This window comes from Aethalodelphis obliquidens, unplaced genomic scaffold (assembly GCF_003676395.1).
Source record: "Aethalodelphis obliquidens isolate GAN/ISIS:26980383/991018 unplaced genomic scaffold, ASM367639v1 scaffold7, whole genome shotgun sequence".
NCBI classification, from domain to species: domain Eukaryota; kingdom Metazoa; phylum Chordata; class Mammalia; order Artiodactyla; family Delphinidae; genus Aethalodelphis; species Aethalodelphis obliquidens.
In genome coordinates this window covers 43182314-43195228 of record NW_020837951.1, presented here as the reverse complement: position 1 = coordinate 43195228, position 12915 = coordinate 43182314, and the positions used below count along the sequence as shown (strand labels likewise).

Sequence of the window (12915 nt, the reverse complement as noted above, 5' to 3'; positions counted from 1 at the left end):
TCTGTGACTGGGAAATAAGAAAAGGAAATTACTGGATGTTCTTCCTTTTGTTTTTTTTTGTTTTTTTTGCGTTACGCGGGCCTCTCACTGTTGTGCTCTCTCCCGTTGCGGAGCACAGGCTCCGGACGCGCAGGCTCAGCGGCCATGGCTCACGGGCCCAGCTGCTCCGCGGCATGTGGGATCCTCCCGGACCTGGGCACGAACCCGCGTCCCCTGCAACGGCAGGCGGACCCCCAACCACTGCGCCACCAGGGAAGCCCTGGATGTTCTTTAATAGCAGTGCTGAGTTGACTTTCTATTGATCTTACAACTCTGTAGAGGCAGATGTTAACTTGTAGATTTTTATTGAGCAGAGATGCAAATAATTTCTGTCCAGTGGAAAAGAAAACCCTAAGGTTACAGTTTATTGCCCTGTTGAACATTAATCAGTTTTGTATCTAAACCAATATTTTTATCCTAATGTTCCTTTATAAACTGCCTATAGATGTCTAGCTTTTCAAATGCTCTTTGAACTGGTTTTAACAGCTTACTGGTTCCTTCATTAAATAATTAGTTGAACAAAGTCATTGGCATGTATTCGTTTTATATTTGCATTAAAGTTATGATTTTGCTGTTTTGAAAACTATAATAATAGTGAGCAATAATTTTTTTATTCATCCAAATAGCTCAGAAGCTGTTAGTTAAGCTGTATTTGCCAGTCACTAAATAAGGTGTTTTTAAAAAATCTTGGGAATTCGTGAATTTGGTTCTACAAAACTATTGCAAAATTCAACTTGCCATCATTTTTCTGCATTAGTATGAACTGGTGAGGTTTATTGCCTCAATACAGCCAAGCGATCATCTGGATGTTATACTATATGTGGCAGTGCCTGCGATGTGTTTCTTTTGCTGTAGTGCCTAAAATTGCATGTATATTTTTAAAAGAAACTAAACAACAGTAACAAGATGACCAAGATAACCAAGATCATGGCGGGGGAGGGTGTGGGGGGCAAATAGACTGTAGTACAAATAAGAGAAATTACATCTATCATGGAACAAAGGAAACTTTTAAAGGGCAGTATTGTCAGGATGCAAGAATAAAACACCAGGCATGCAGGTCCTCCCAATTCATTCCTGAAATGCAAGCCAACATCACTGCCAGCTGCTGAATGGAAACCAAGTCTTACTTAGCTGCTTCTGATGCTTCCCTCAGTTCTTCATCCAGTCTGCATGAGCAAAAATTAGCAGTGTAGAAAAGAAACAAAAAAGCAAGCAGAGCGTGAGAAGAGTCACCCAGCAAAGCAGAGCCAGACATAAGTGGAGCGTATGTGCTTTTAAAAACCAACCTTTGGAGCACTGAGACACATTCCTTCAATTAAATACGGTGTTTTCAGAACTCCGATTCAACGTTTATGTACGTTTCTTTTGCAAAGTCCTTCATAAAGATGATAGATATAAACGTTGCAAGAAAATTGGCAACATGCTGGCTGAATAAAGCTGGAAACAGCCATAGCAGTTGCTGGGGACAGTTAAAGTTAGCTTGCAGCCTGGGCCAAGTCAGGGACGGGTCTGGTTTAGTAGGTTTCAGTTGCAAATTAGGTTGACCTCAACAGCTTTTTTTACACACAAGACAAAGACTGGAAATGATATACTACGAGGGACTGGTACGAGGACCTCTGCTCTGATAGCATGTTGAGGTCACCCACAAGTAAGACACTGGTGTACACACACAGAGGACCCAGCGTGAACTGTAGATCAGGAGACTTTTACCTCACACTTCTCTTATAAGATCTCTCTTCATCGTACCTTACAGGATAAAAAATGAATGCAGTGAGGAAAACGAGCAGACAGACAGATGGAAAAAAAATGACAGGTCAGTGTTTTACAGAACAGTCAAAACATGAGAGGAAAAGCCTACCCAAAGAGTAATCAAATTGCCTTTGGGGAGAAATCTTATTTTTATTAGATATAGTCAATGATTTCGAATTTATGATTATATCCAGCCAATCCTCATGATTTGCAGATTCCGTGTTTGCAAATTCGCCTACTTGCTAAACCATAGTTACAACCTCTAAAGCAGTACTTACGGCACTTTCATGGTCACTTGTGGATGTTCACAGAGTGACCAGAAATTTGAGTCACCTGACCTGTGGGTTCCCAGCTGATGTGGAACTAGGCGAGGCTCCGCCTTCTCGTCTCAGCTCTTTTGCTGCAAACAAGTAGGCTTTTTACAGTCTCTGAAGTGTCATGTTTTTCTCATTTTTGTGCTTTTTGCTGGCGATCTCTTTCTTTATTAAAAACGTTCCCCAAACATTGTGCTTAAGTACCATCTAGTATTCCTAAGCACAGGGAGGCTGTGGTGTGCCTTAGGGAAGGATATATGTGTGTTAGATAAGCTTTATTCAGGCACAAGTTACAGTGCTGTTGGCCCTGAGTTCAATGTTAGCGAATCAACAGTACAGGTCAAATAAAATATCTTTAAACAGAAACGCAATAGAACAAGTTTATATATTAATCGGTCAATGAAAATGTGGTGACTGAGTACTCACAGAAACTCAGCCCTGTATGCCCCCTAGAAACAACGGTTCAGTACTTTATTCAAATCTTGTAAGAACATCACTGCCACAAATAATAAGAATCGCCTGTAATCAGTGATTATAAATCTGATTCCAGATTGGGCTCGTTTTTCTTTCATTTAAGCCCTTTGATGACAGGCTCCATCCCAGCTGAATATTGGTCTTGGGATTGGATGAGATCAGACCCTCTGAATGCTATTGTGTAACGGGAAGGAGCTATGGCTTGCTATCAATTTGAAAATGGCATAATATGAAAATGAGGCAATGAGGGTCAGTCACAGAAATGAGAGAAAGGACATCCAGAGGAGATGGATTACAAAAGACAGGAGAGATCAATCATGGACACATGGGGAGGGCGGGCATGGTTGTAAATTTCTTCCTCCAGAAGAAACTCTTTCCAAATGAAGCCCTTCCTGCCAAAGAAACTTTTCCCAAATGGAGCCCTTGAAAACTGACATGTGTAGATGAATGAAAAGCTCCTCTGGCATGTTTAACTTCTCAACAACTAAACTTCCCTGTATAAATAGCAAGTCTCTAAAAGCAACACAATTACAATAAATAGCATTCTGGATTGCCAGCTTTGTGCCAGGCTTCCTCAATGCTTTACGTACACTGTTCTCATTCAGTCCTCAGGACCTTTCCATTGCTCCTTACTTTCTCATTTTAAAGATGCTGAAGCTGAGACTCAGAGTTTGTTTGTTTGTTTTTAATTATTTTATTTTTGGCTGCGTTGGGTCTTTGTTGCTGCGCACAGGCTCTCTCTAGTTGCAGTGAGCGGGGGCTACTCTTCGTTGCGGTGTGTGAGCTTCTCATTGCGGTGGCTTCTCTTGTTGCGGAGCACAGGCTCTAGGTGCACAGGCTTCAGTAGTTGTGTCTCGTGGGCTCTAGAGTGCAGGCTCAGTAGTTGTAGCGCATGGGCTTAGTTGCTCCGCGCGTGGGGAATCTTCCTGGACCAGGGCTCGAACCCGTGTCCCCTGCATTGGCAGGCGGATTCTTAACCACTGCGCCACCAGGGAAGCCCTGACTCAGGGTTTTAAATAGGTTTCCTGAAGTCTCAGAGAGGGAGGTGGGAAGGTTCAAACCTAATGCTAAGCCTTCAAAGCCCACTCTTCTTCTCTTTTTCCACTTGCCACACCGGGGAAGCACTGCCATATTTACCTAGAAAATGTCCAGTGCTCATTTCCACTTGACGAGGGAAGGTCCTTGTCATCTTTTGCAAAGGGAGACGGCATTATAGGAGGTGGGTGCTCCAGTACTTTTACATTTAAAGACTAGGAGTGGGTTTTGGAGATGGGGTTCCTTTTTTGAGGCAGCAGGCTAGAGCTAGAAGGTGTGCTGGTTTCGGGACTCTATGAAGCTAGTGAGGATTAAAGCCACCATTAGGAGCTTATGAACACTCTGCTTGATTCAGCTGAGCTAACTGGCAGTCCTCAACCCAGTCGGTATCCTCTGTTCTTACCTGATATTGGGATGCCGGAAAACCAAACGCAGCTGCTTCTGAGTTTTGACTTTAGATGGTTTTTTAAGGGAAGTAAAGAAATCTACTAGAAAAGGGCATGGGCATTGCGGTGCCAGGCTGACCTGGATTTGAATTCTAGTTCCATCTCTTCCTTGTTCCTACTTATACTTTGCATAAGTAACGTCCCCTTCCTAAGTTGTCTTCCTTCTCCGTAAACGGGGGTTTACTGTGGGGATTAAATAAAAGATATAAATAGAGCACTTCTATGCCTAGCACAGCAGAGACACATTAGAGTCTTTTCCTTCCAGTTTCTGTGCCCTTTTTTTTTTTTTAAGTGAGGGGACTCTTTTTTGGAAGCCCAAATTGGGAGGTCACTTTCGCTCTCCATCTTATGGAGGAAGATGGGGTATCCTTGACTGTTTTCTCTTGAGCTGATGGTTAGATTCCTCCCAGTTTTAATCACACAGAAAGCTAGTGAATCAGACACAGTGGATGAAAAACATGATCGACAGTAAACAATAGCTCTTTTGCAACAATGAACCAGTTAGGAGGGTTCATTCTCCAGCATCATGTTTTTAAGTCCCAGCTCCAAGCAGTTGTTCGGTTAACTTTTTATTTGTATTATTTTTGCAGCCTAATCCTACAACCTTCAGTATCCATACTTTCTTCCCACAGGCTTTACCCTGTACTGAGTAAGGAGGTCATTCCTAACTGCACCACCCACCACTCTGCTTTATCTTTCACCTGAAGGGAACCATGAAGAAAAAGGACTGAGAAGAAAACAGAGAAAGGGTAATTTTTTTCTCTTTTCCTAGGGTCAAGCCGATAAATTACTTTATGTAAGGCAGTAAAGAAATCCAGGCTATGCATGAAACACACTGGGTCTGTGTGGCATGCTAGACACAAGTAACAAATATGCTGATTAATGTTAAATTCAGGCTTTCTCCAAAATGGTAGTAAATTCAAGATAAAAATGAGGAAATTTCAGTAACACCAATAGAAGATTATGTGAAAGAAGATCTGAAAGAACAGAACAGTTATCGCTAGGCTATAAGAAAGGAAAATATTTATTGGAGAATATTTAATATTCGTTTTAAATAGAAGGTAATGCCCTTTCCCCATATTTTATAAATCAGTTATTTCCTAATCTCCTTCTCCAGACATGCAGTATTTCTCCCCAAATCTTCAAAACCATCAGGACTTACTTGATGATGCTCTCTGGAATATGGATGCAATCCATTGGGATCAGCCCACTGAGTTCTGATAAGCTACTGACGTATTTAATTTTACTGCTGAACTTTGAACTAGAAAAAAGAAAAGAAAAAAGATATCAGTCGCTCCTCCATCCCTTCTCAGGCTGCTGCCTCTTCTTGAAAATTCTTATCACCTTGTCCCAGAACTCTTCCTAAGAAGAATGGCTATATTATTTCAGTAGTTACTACGTGCCAGACACTGTTTTAACTGGTTTATATATATTCTTTTATTTCCTATGATTGATAGCCTAATGAGGTAGATACTATTATCGTTCTCTTTTTAAAGATAAGGAGACTTAAAACATATGGCGTTAAGTGTTTGCCCAGATTTCACCTTCAGTAAGTGGCAAAGCCTAGATTTAAACCCGGGCAGCCTGACTGCAGGGTCCACACATTGCATGGCCTCCCGGTGGTTCCTGCCACTCTGAATTGTCACTGGTTTATGGTTTGTTTCCCTTTGTTTGCTTGTTTGTTTTTAGCAAACAAAAATCTTGTCATTAGTTCTTTCAGAATCTACCACGGTTGATATATTTTGAAAATATATATCAACCTGTTTTCCTCTTATTTTTTTAGTTGTACTTTTATTTTAAATATATATATACTTTTTAAAGTTTTAAATCTTGAAAGGTCATTCCAGATGAAACAATGTTCAAAAAACAGTGTTCCAGTCATCGGATTTGAATGACAGACGGCTTTCATCTCAACGTTGTCATTTTAGATGTGTGTAAACGCATAGAAAACAACTTGCAAGGAGACCGCTGAATTTGCCTCTGGGGAAGGGGGCTGGGCACAAGAGTCGGTAGTTGCTGAAGGAAGAACTTGGTCTTTATAATGATTGGATGTTTTATAAGAAGAAGGAAGGCATTTTTATATTGTTGGTGTAACAGCAAGCTAATTCTAAAAATAGATCATTCCAGTTGAAAGGGAATTTGATCAGGCATCAAACTTTCCTGAATGTTCTCCAATGAAAGGGCCTCCCCGGTCTACTGGGAGGATGCTGTGCCACCTGCCAACTGTACTGTCTTCTGTTCAACTACTGCGTATTCTAATAGGAAGTCTTTTCAAGGTCAGTTCTCCATACATCTGTCTTTCACATTTTACTCGCAGTTTTGACCCTGGGCCACTGGCTGTGACTTGTGGACAACCTTCATCTCCCAAAAGTCACTTCTAGTCGTCCTGATCAGCCTTGGGTGAACACACACTACCAACAATATGCTACCTTAGGCCACTTCCTTCCTCCAGAGTTTTCAAGCTAAATTCAGGTTTTGATGAAAGATGGAGGGGGTGGAATAAAAAGGCAGAAGAAGTTAGTTATGCAAGGGGGGACACCTCCACACTGGAATGTACAGTTCTCTAAATATGCCTGGTGTATGGTACCTCCTTCTTGGTGTGTTGGTACCTGCTGTTTCCTCTACCTGGCTTTAGCTAGCCAATGCTGTTAGTCTTCAGAACTCAACTTGAGGGCACATTCTTCTGGAAAGCCTCTCTTGATGCAGACTCTCAGCCTTCACACTCCACCTGTTACCTTAAAACTCACACTCACCGTGAGTTATCAGGCCTCATCGCGCTTCCTTTGTACCCTGTATTATAACTGTTTTCTAGTCCTCCTATGTCAGCTGCCCGGCTGTGAACTCCCTGAGGGCAGCAACAGAGCTATTTAACTTCTCAGGCTCCAGCACCTAACCCAATGCTTGACACAAACGATTCATTTTAAAAAAAGGCATTTGAGGGGAGAGAGAAAAATTAGGAGTATGGGATTAGCAGATACAAACTACTATATATATAAAATAGATAGACAACAAGGTCCTCCTGTGTAACACAGGGAACTATATTCAATATCCCGCAATAAACCATAATGGAAATACGATATATATTCTTTTTCATATTCAGTTTTTTATATATACATATATATATGTATATATATAAAACTGAATCACTTCACTGTACACCAGAAACTAACACAACATTGTAAATCAGTTATACTTCAATTTAAAAAATACATGAATTAAAAAAAAAACTTACCATATACCTCTATCATAGGTGTTACCCTTTAGCAGTGAAAAGACCTATAATACATCTTAGTGACCTCCTTTTTTCAGTTCAAAAAATTGATGACACTGATGTAGACTGATTTACAGAGGGATATTTAAAGAGGGTCTTACATGATGAAATTGTAGAACACGGTGTTTAAGTGCTTGAAACGTGTGTTCTTTAGAATTACGCAGACATTGGGTTCAAAGCCTGAATCTATCATTTCTTGGCTGTGTTACCTTAGACCTGGGGTTGGCAAACCATGGCCAAAGCCAGCTTATGATTTTTTTTTTTTACATCCTTGAGCTACGACTGGTTTTTACATTTTTTGAATGGTTGAAAAATGCTCAAAAGAAGAATATTGTGACATGTAAAAGATTTCAGAAAATTCAATGTCAGTATTCATGAATCAAGTTTTATTGGAACACAGCCATACTTATTTATTTACATATTGTCTACGGCTGCTTTCACCCTACCATGGAAGAGCTGAGTGGTTGTGATTAAGACTGTATGGCCCATAACATGGAAAATACTTAATATCTGATCCTTTACAGAATGGCTTTGCTGGCTCCTGCTTTAGACAATTTATTTGACCTCACTGAACCTCAGGGTTTTCTCCTATATAACAGAAATAGTAAGCAGTACCTCCTTCAGAGGACTGTCATTAGGATTAAATAAAATAATGCATGTAAGCACTCAGTAAAGGTAGGCCATTATTATACATGATCTACCGCAACACTACTTGCTATAAGTTTATTATTTTTGTTGTAATTATTATCTTGAAACGCCCTTCAATAAATGTTGACTTACAATCTGTTTTCAATACTCTTACCATAACAAGTATTTATCAGGAAGAAATATATTTGTTTTATAATTAGAGCTGAACTATTAAATAAACATCAGTGAATCAATATCAATTCTAATGCTTGCTTTTTTACGCATTAAAGTTTATATAAGCTCTTCCTCCTCCCCTGTCAAAGCATTTTCTGCTAATCTTAAAATAAGTGGCTTTTTGTACATCTTAAAAGCTCATATTATTTTTTAAAGTAATATAACATGGTATGGTAAAGAAATCTTTGCCAGAGGAAGACTAGGTTGAATCCTGCTACTGCTCAGTTTTTGGAAGTAGGGGATGGGAATGCTAAATAAATAAGTGAACAGGGAACAGAAAAGGTGGACTCTGGAAGGCACAGTAAAATCTACATTAAAAAAATATAAAGGATTTTAACCTTTAATTGTTTTCTCCAGAAGTAAAGTGATCAGAATTTTTCTTAGGGATTCATTAATAACTTGGAGATGGAAAAATTTCAATTTATCTGATTGGTATCCTGACGTTAGGGAAGACATTGTTCTAGTTAGCTGAAGTATAGTTGATTCACAATATTGTATTAGTTTCAGGCATACAACATAGTGATTCCCTATTTTTATAGACTATATTCCACTGAAGTTATTATAAAATGTCGGCTATATTCCCTGTGCTGTATAATATATGCTTGTAGCTTATTTATTTTATACCTAGTTTGTACCTCTTAATTCCATACCCCTATCTTGCCCCTCCCTATTTTATTATATTTTGTAAAGCTCTCCAGAAAACCTGTACTGTCCCTTTCATTTAACTGTCTCATTCTTACTATATAAAAGGCATATCTTACTTTTCATCACTGAAATGTAAGGTTATACAGCACCCAACACAGAATAGATGATAAACAAATATTTACTGATTTGAAGTGAATTTAAACCAAGAAGCCTTATGGATAATCAAAACAAAGCTCTCAAAATGGCCGCTCAGACGCTTTGCCTACCTTTGGTAACCTACGTGGGATTTGTTCAGAAGAAATAGAACAATTAAGACAAGACCTGGCGTCTGTTTCTGTCCCTGGTGTGTCTTTATTTTCATTGTTATGTTACTCTACCTCTTTGATTCTCTACCATATACCATATATTACTTTAAAAGTACTATCTGTTCCCTTTTGTAATATGGCACAGAAACCTCACTATTTTATCTTCTGTGTTTACAGCAAGCAGTATAAAAGTCATGTTTTATAATTATGGGGGGAAAATATTCACTGCGAAAATATGCTCACTCTTAATTAGAGTCTCTTGCTGGGTAGTCCAAAGTATATTTTCAGGAAAGGCAGAGGCAAACATATTTTCCTACTCTCTTGGTTTATGAATTTTTGTTCAGAAGACAATGAATACATATTTTTAAAAACTAGTACGTTTACTTTTACTACAGTAATGACCATACCTTATAAAAGGTCGTGTAATTGCAAGGATTGTTCTGATGAACCAAGATGGATGAACAATGATGAATGATTTTAAGTTCTTCCGCAACCTATTGTGAAAAGAAAAAAAATTACTCATAACCTATTTTGTTTGTTTGTTTGTTTTTTGTGGTACGCAGGCCTCTCACTGTTGTGGCCTCTCCCGTTGCGGAGCACAGGCTCCATGGCCATGGCTCACGGGCCCAGCCGCTCCATGGCATGTGGGATCTTCCCGGACCGGGGCACGAACCCGTGTCCCCTGCATCGGCAGGCGGACTCTCAACCACTGCGCCACCAGGGAAGCCCACTCATAACCTATTTTGAGTGGGAGTTAAAACAGAAAGTATATCCCCAAATAAGAATATATATATATGATATTAGGGGATTCTATGTAAGTTACTGTTATCTGGTAGGAAGGTACAGAATGCCATGATCAATCAAACGAATGCCTTTTGAGATATAATTTGAAACATGCGTAATTCAAACCTCAGTTTCCCATAAGAATAAATGTAAAATAGAATTTTTGTATTCTTGGAGTGCATAAATCTATAACCATATGGCATGTTTTTGTTTAACGATGTTTTTCATTTTTGTCAGCATTATTTTTACTATTTTGAAATGAATACACTCTTACTAGCAACTTAGCCAATTTGTTCTACTGAGCCTGGGTTTCTTCTTCTGTAGAGTGGAAATGGTAACAGTATATCATGTGGTTGTTTGGCCTTCAGATAATCATTTTAGCGTTTTGTACATTCAGGCATATTTTTCAGCATTAGCAATGCTACTTTATGTATGTTTAGATGATTAATGGATTTTAGTTACTATAACAGGACACTCACGTGTTGCTATACAGGGAGCCACATCTGAGGGGAAGCCACACATATGGAAGACATCATAAATTTGTATGCTTATTATGACAATTTTCCTGTAGATGGCAATAACGTGTTTGGTTCTAATAAAACCAGTATGGATAGAAGTGACGTATCTTGAGGAAGGGGCACACAAAGGCACCATATGGGCCAGAATTAACAGTGAATGTTGAAATAAGAGCAGTAGGATTGCCTAAGTCACAACAGTCCTAGTGCACAAGAATGGCCGCAAGGTTACATGATACTAGTAAAGAATCATGGACTTTGGCTTATCAGCTCAAATTGCACCTCCATATGGCAACAGCATATGCATATTTAAAATACTTGTTGCCAAGTTTGAGATTACAACATTTAACAAAATCTGGGGAAGATCTGCTTTATTTCAAATTTGGGGCATCAAGTGACACTTATTAATATTTTTATAATTTATTATCTCAAATCAGCATTAATTCAATGTTCCTAAATTGTGATCGCATCTTTGGTAAATTAAAAGGTCACTGGAGATGGGGGTCACTGGAGATGGGAGTCACTGAGGCAGTCAAAATAGTGATTAGATTATGGAGCCCACATACCGTCTGTCAATCATCTGGTAGCATTTCTTCATCCAGCCTAGCCCTGGCATCTTCCGTCTTGGGGTTGCACCATTCAAGTACACAATCATATAGTCTTCAGCTACCATCAGCTCTAATGTACTTATTACATATCTGATCACAGGAAGAAAGGTAAGTGTTTTCAGTTCCCACATGGAAGAGTTCATCTTATTTCACCATAATTATATAACATTTAAATTACAGGGTGCATGATATTTAAGAACGGTTGCACACATTCCCTCTTCAGCTTGAGAAGAATGCAGTTCCCTAAGATCAACTCTCTGAGAGTATTACTCATTTATTTGCACAGTTATCTTTTTTTCATTTTTTTTTTAATGCAGGTACACTTGAAAAATGTGTAGGTTAGAAACCTGACTTTCAAAAATGTCAGCAGTGTTATTATATACTAAGGGCAAGTCAGATTAAATAAAGGCAGATATAAATGAGGTCAGGTTACCATCAGTTGGCTAAGAACATGTTATCAGAGAACAAAAATAATACTTCACCCAAAGGAAATGTTACAGAATTTTAAAATGCAGACCAGACTGTGTTCATTTTGTTTTCAATTCATTCTACAGACAAAACAGCCCCTCTGAAGCTTTTGGTCTCTTGAGCAATTTTCCTTGACACAGATTTCATCAACTTTTAATCAAAGGCTTAGAATAGTCTACATCATCTATCTCCTTTTATTAAAGATGCTCTATCTGCCATTGCATGCCCACAGACATTAACTGAAAACATTTTGTTGTAAATATCACTCACAGGAAAAGATTTTCCATGACATAGTGGTAATCCGCCCGACTGCTGTCTGGCAGAAAACAGGCAGCAAACACAATGATGGCATTTAGGCCATCCCCGTAGTATCCTAGAGGACAAACAAAAAGACAAACAAAAGTTTGTAACCAACTGAAAGCTCTTAACAAGATATTTAACCTAAAGGATAAATCTGGAAGCCTTGGCAAGAGTGTGTATGTGCATGTATTAGGTACATCTTTAAATGAGTATTATATAGACCATACTTCTATAAGTATATACACGTATAATTATCTTTCAGTGGTTAAGATGTAAGTTGTATAGATTCTTAAATAGTGTGAATATATTTGCATATATAGGGTGTCCATGTATTAAGGATGATTATACGTGTTGTACACAGTCATAAGTGTGTTAGAAGTATTCAACTTATCACAAGATGGTGGGGCAACACTTTTTGACTTCAGGGCATCTAATTTATGTAATAAAAAAGCTAATTTATATAACACTGTTTCTTTTAATGGCTAAGAAAGAGGTTCTCTTTGATCCTCTTTAGTTCATCCTAGTTGTAGCAAGCCGGTGTTCCTTGAAAGCCCATCTTTGAAATTCGTGGCAAGGGTTGGTCAGGTCTCCACAGGTTTGTCTCTGGAATCTCAATGTACTGTATTTTTATTTTTTAATATCCCTTTTTAAACATTTGTGATTTGTGTCATATAACATAGTTCTGGACTTCAGAAACATTAAAGAGGTTTCCTCAAAGCTTTGAGTAGGAGGACAGGACACACCCTCAAGCCTGATCAGAATTCAGTGTGTTTCATTTTTTCAGAACTCTAAATACCCTTCTGGTGATTACAAGGCAGTAAAATACTGGCTGGATATAGATTTGGACGGGCTTAACTCTTGAAAAGCAGTTTAATAAGATGTTCTCTACAAGGATAGAGAGTATGACTCTACCACAAAAGAGGTGGGGGAAGAAAGTGATACCAACTACAAATACATCAAATTATGGGTTTGCGTATATTACTAATTTGAGGTTGCTGTAGACAATGTTTATGCTACATATCTTAGAAGATGCTACCTACATAAGTATATACCTGATGCAACACATATTTGCAAAACAGGATTGGAATAGCTTCCCTCTGGA

The 12915-nt window shown here is 38.7% G+C and overlaps 2 protein-coding genes across 7 annotated transcripts in view; one reads left to right on the top strand and one right to left on the bottom strand.

Moving 5' to 3' along the window:
- The window catches only part of PRUNE2 (prune homolog 2 with BCH domain), a 272472-nt gene that overhangs the window by 14075 nt on the left and 245482 nt on the right, over positions 1-12915 (bottom strand). For 3 of the 5 annotated variants that reach the window (XM_027105655.1, XM_027105657.1, XM_027105656.1), the window contains 5 exons: positions 11784-11886; positions 11004-11135; positions 9547-9633; positions 5220-5318; positions 1750-1785 (listed from right to left, as the gene is read on the bottom strand). In XM_027105655.1, coding sequence (XP_026961456.1) covers positions 1750-1785; positions 5220-5318; positions 9547-9633; positions 11004-11135; positions 11784-11886 — 457 coding nt within the window. The remainder of the gene's footprint in view (positions 1-1749; positions 1786-5219; positions 5319-9546; positions 9634-11003; positions 11136-11783; positions 11887-12915) is intronic. The other 2 variants (XM_027105658.1, XM_027105659.1) reach the window with 1 other exon arrangement.
- Positions 1-12915, top strand: part of GCNT1 (glucosaminyl (N-acetyl) transferase 1) — a 199892-nt gene that overhangs the window by 174286 nt on the left and 12691 nt on the right. For both annotated transcript variants that reach the window (XR_003432632.1, XR_003432633.1), the window contains exon 3: positions 4690-4806. The gene's annotated coding sequence lies outside the window, so the exon portion shown is untranslated. The remainder of the gene's footprint in view (positions 1-4689; positions 4807-12915) is intronic.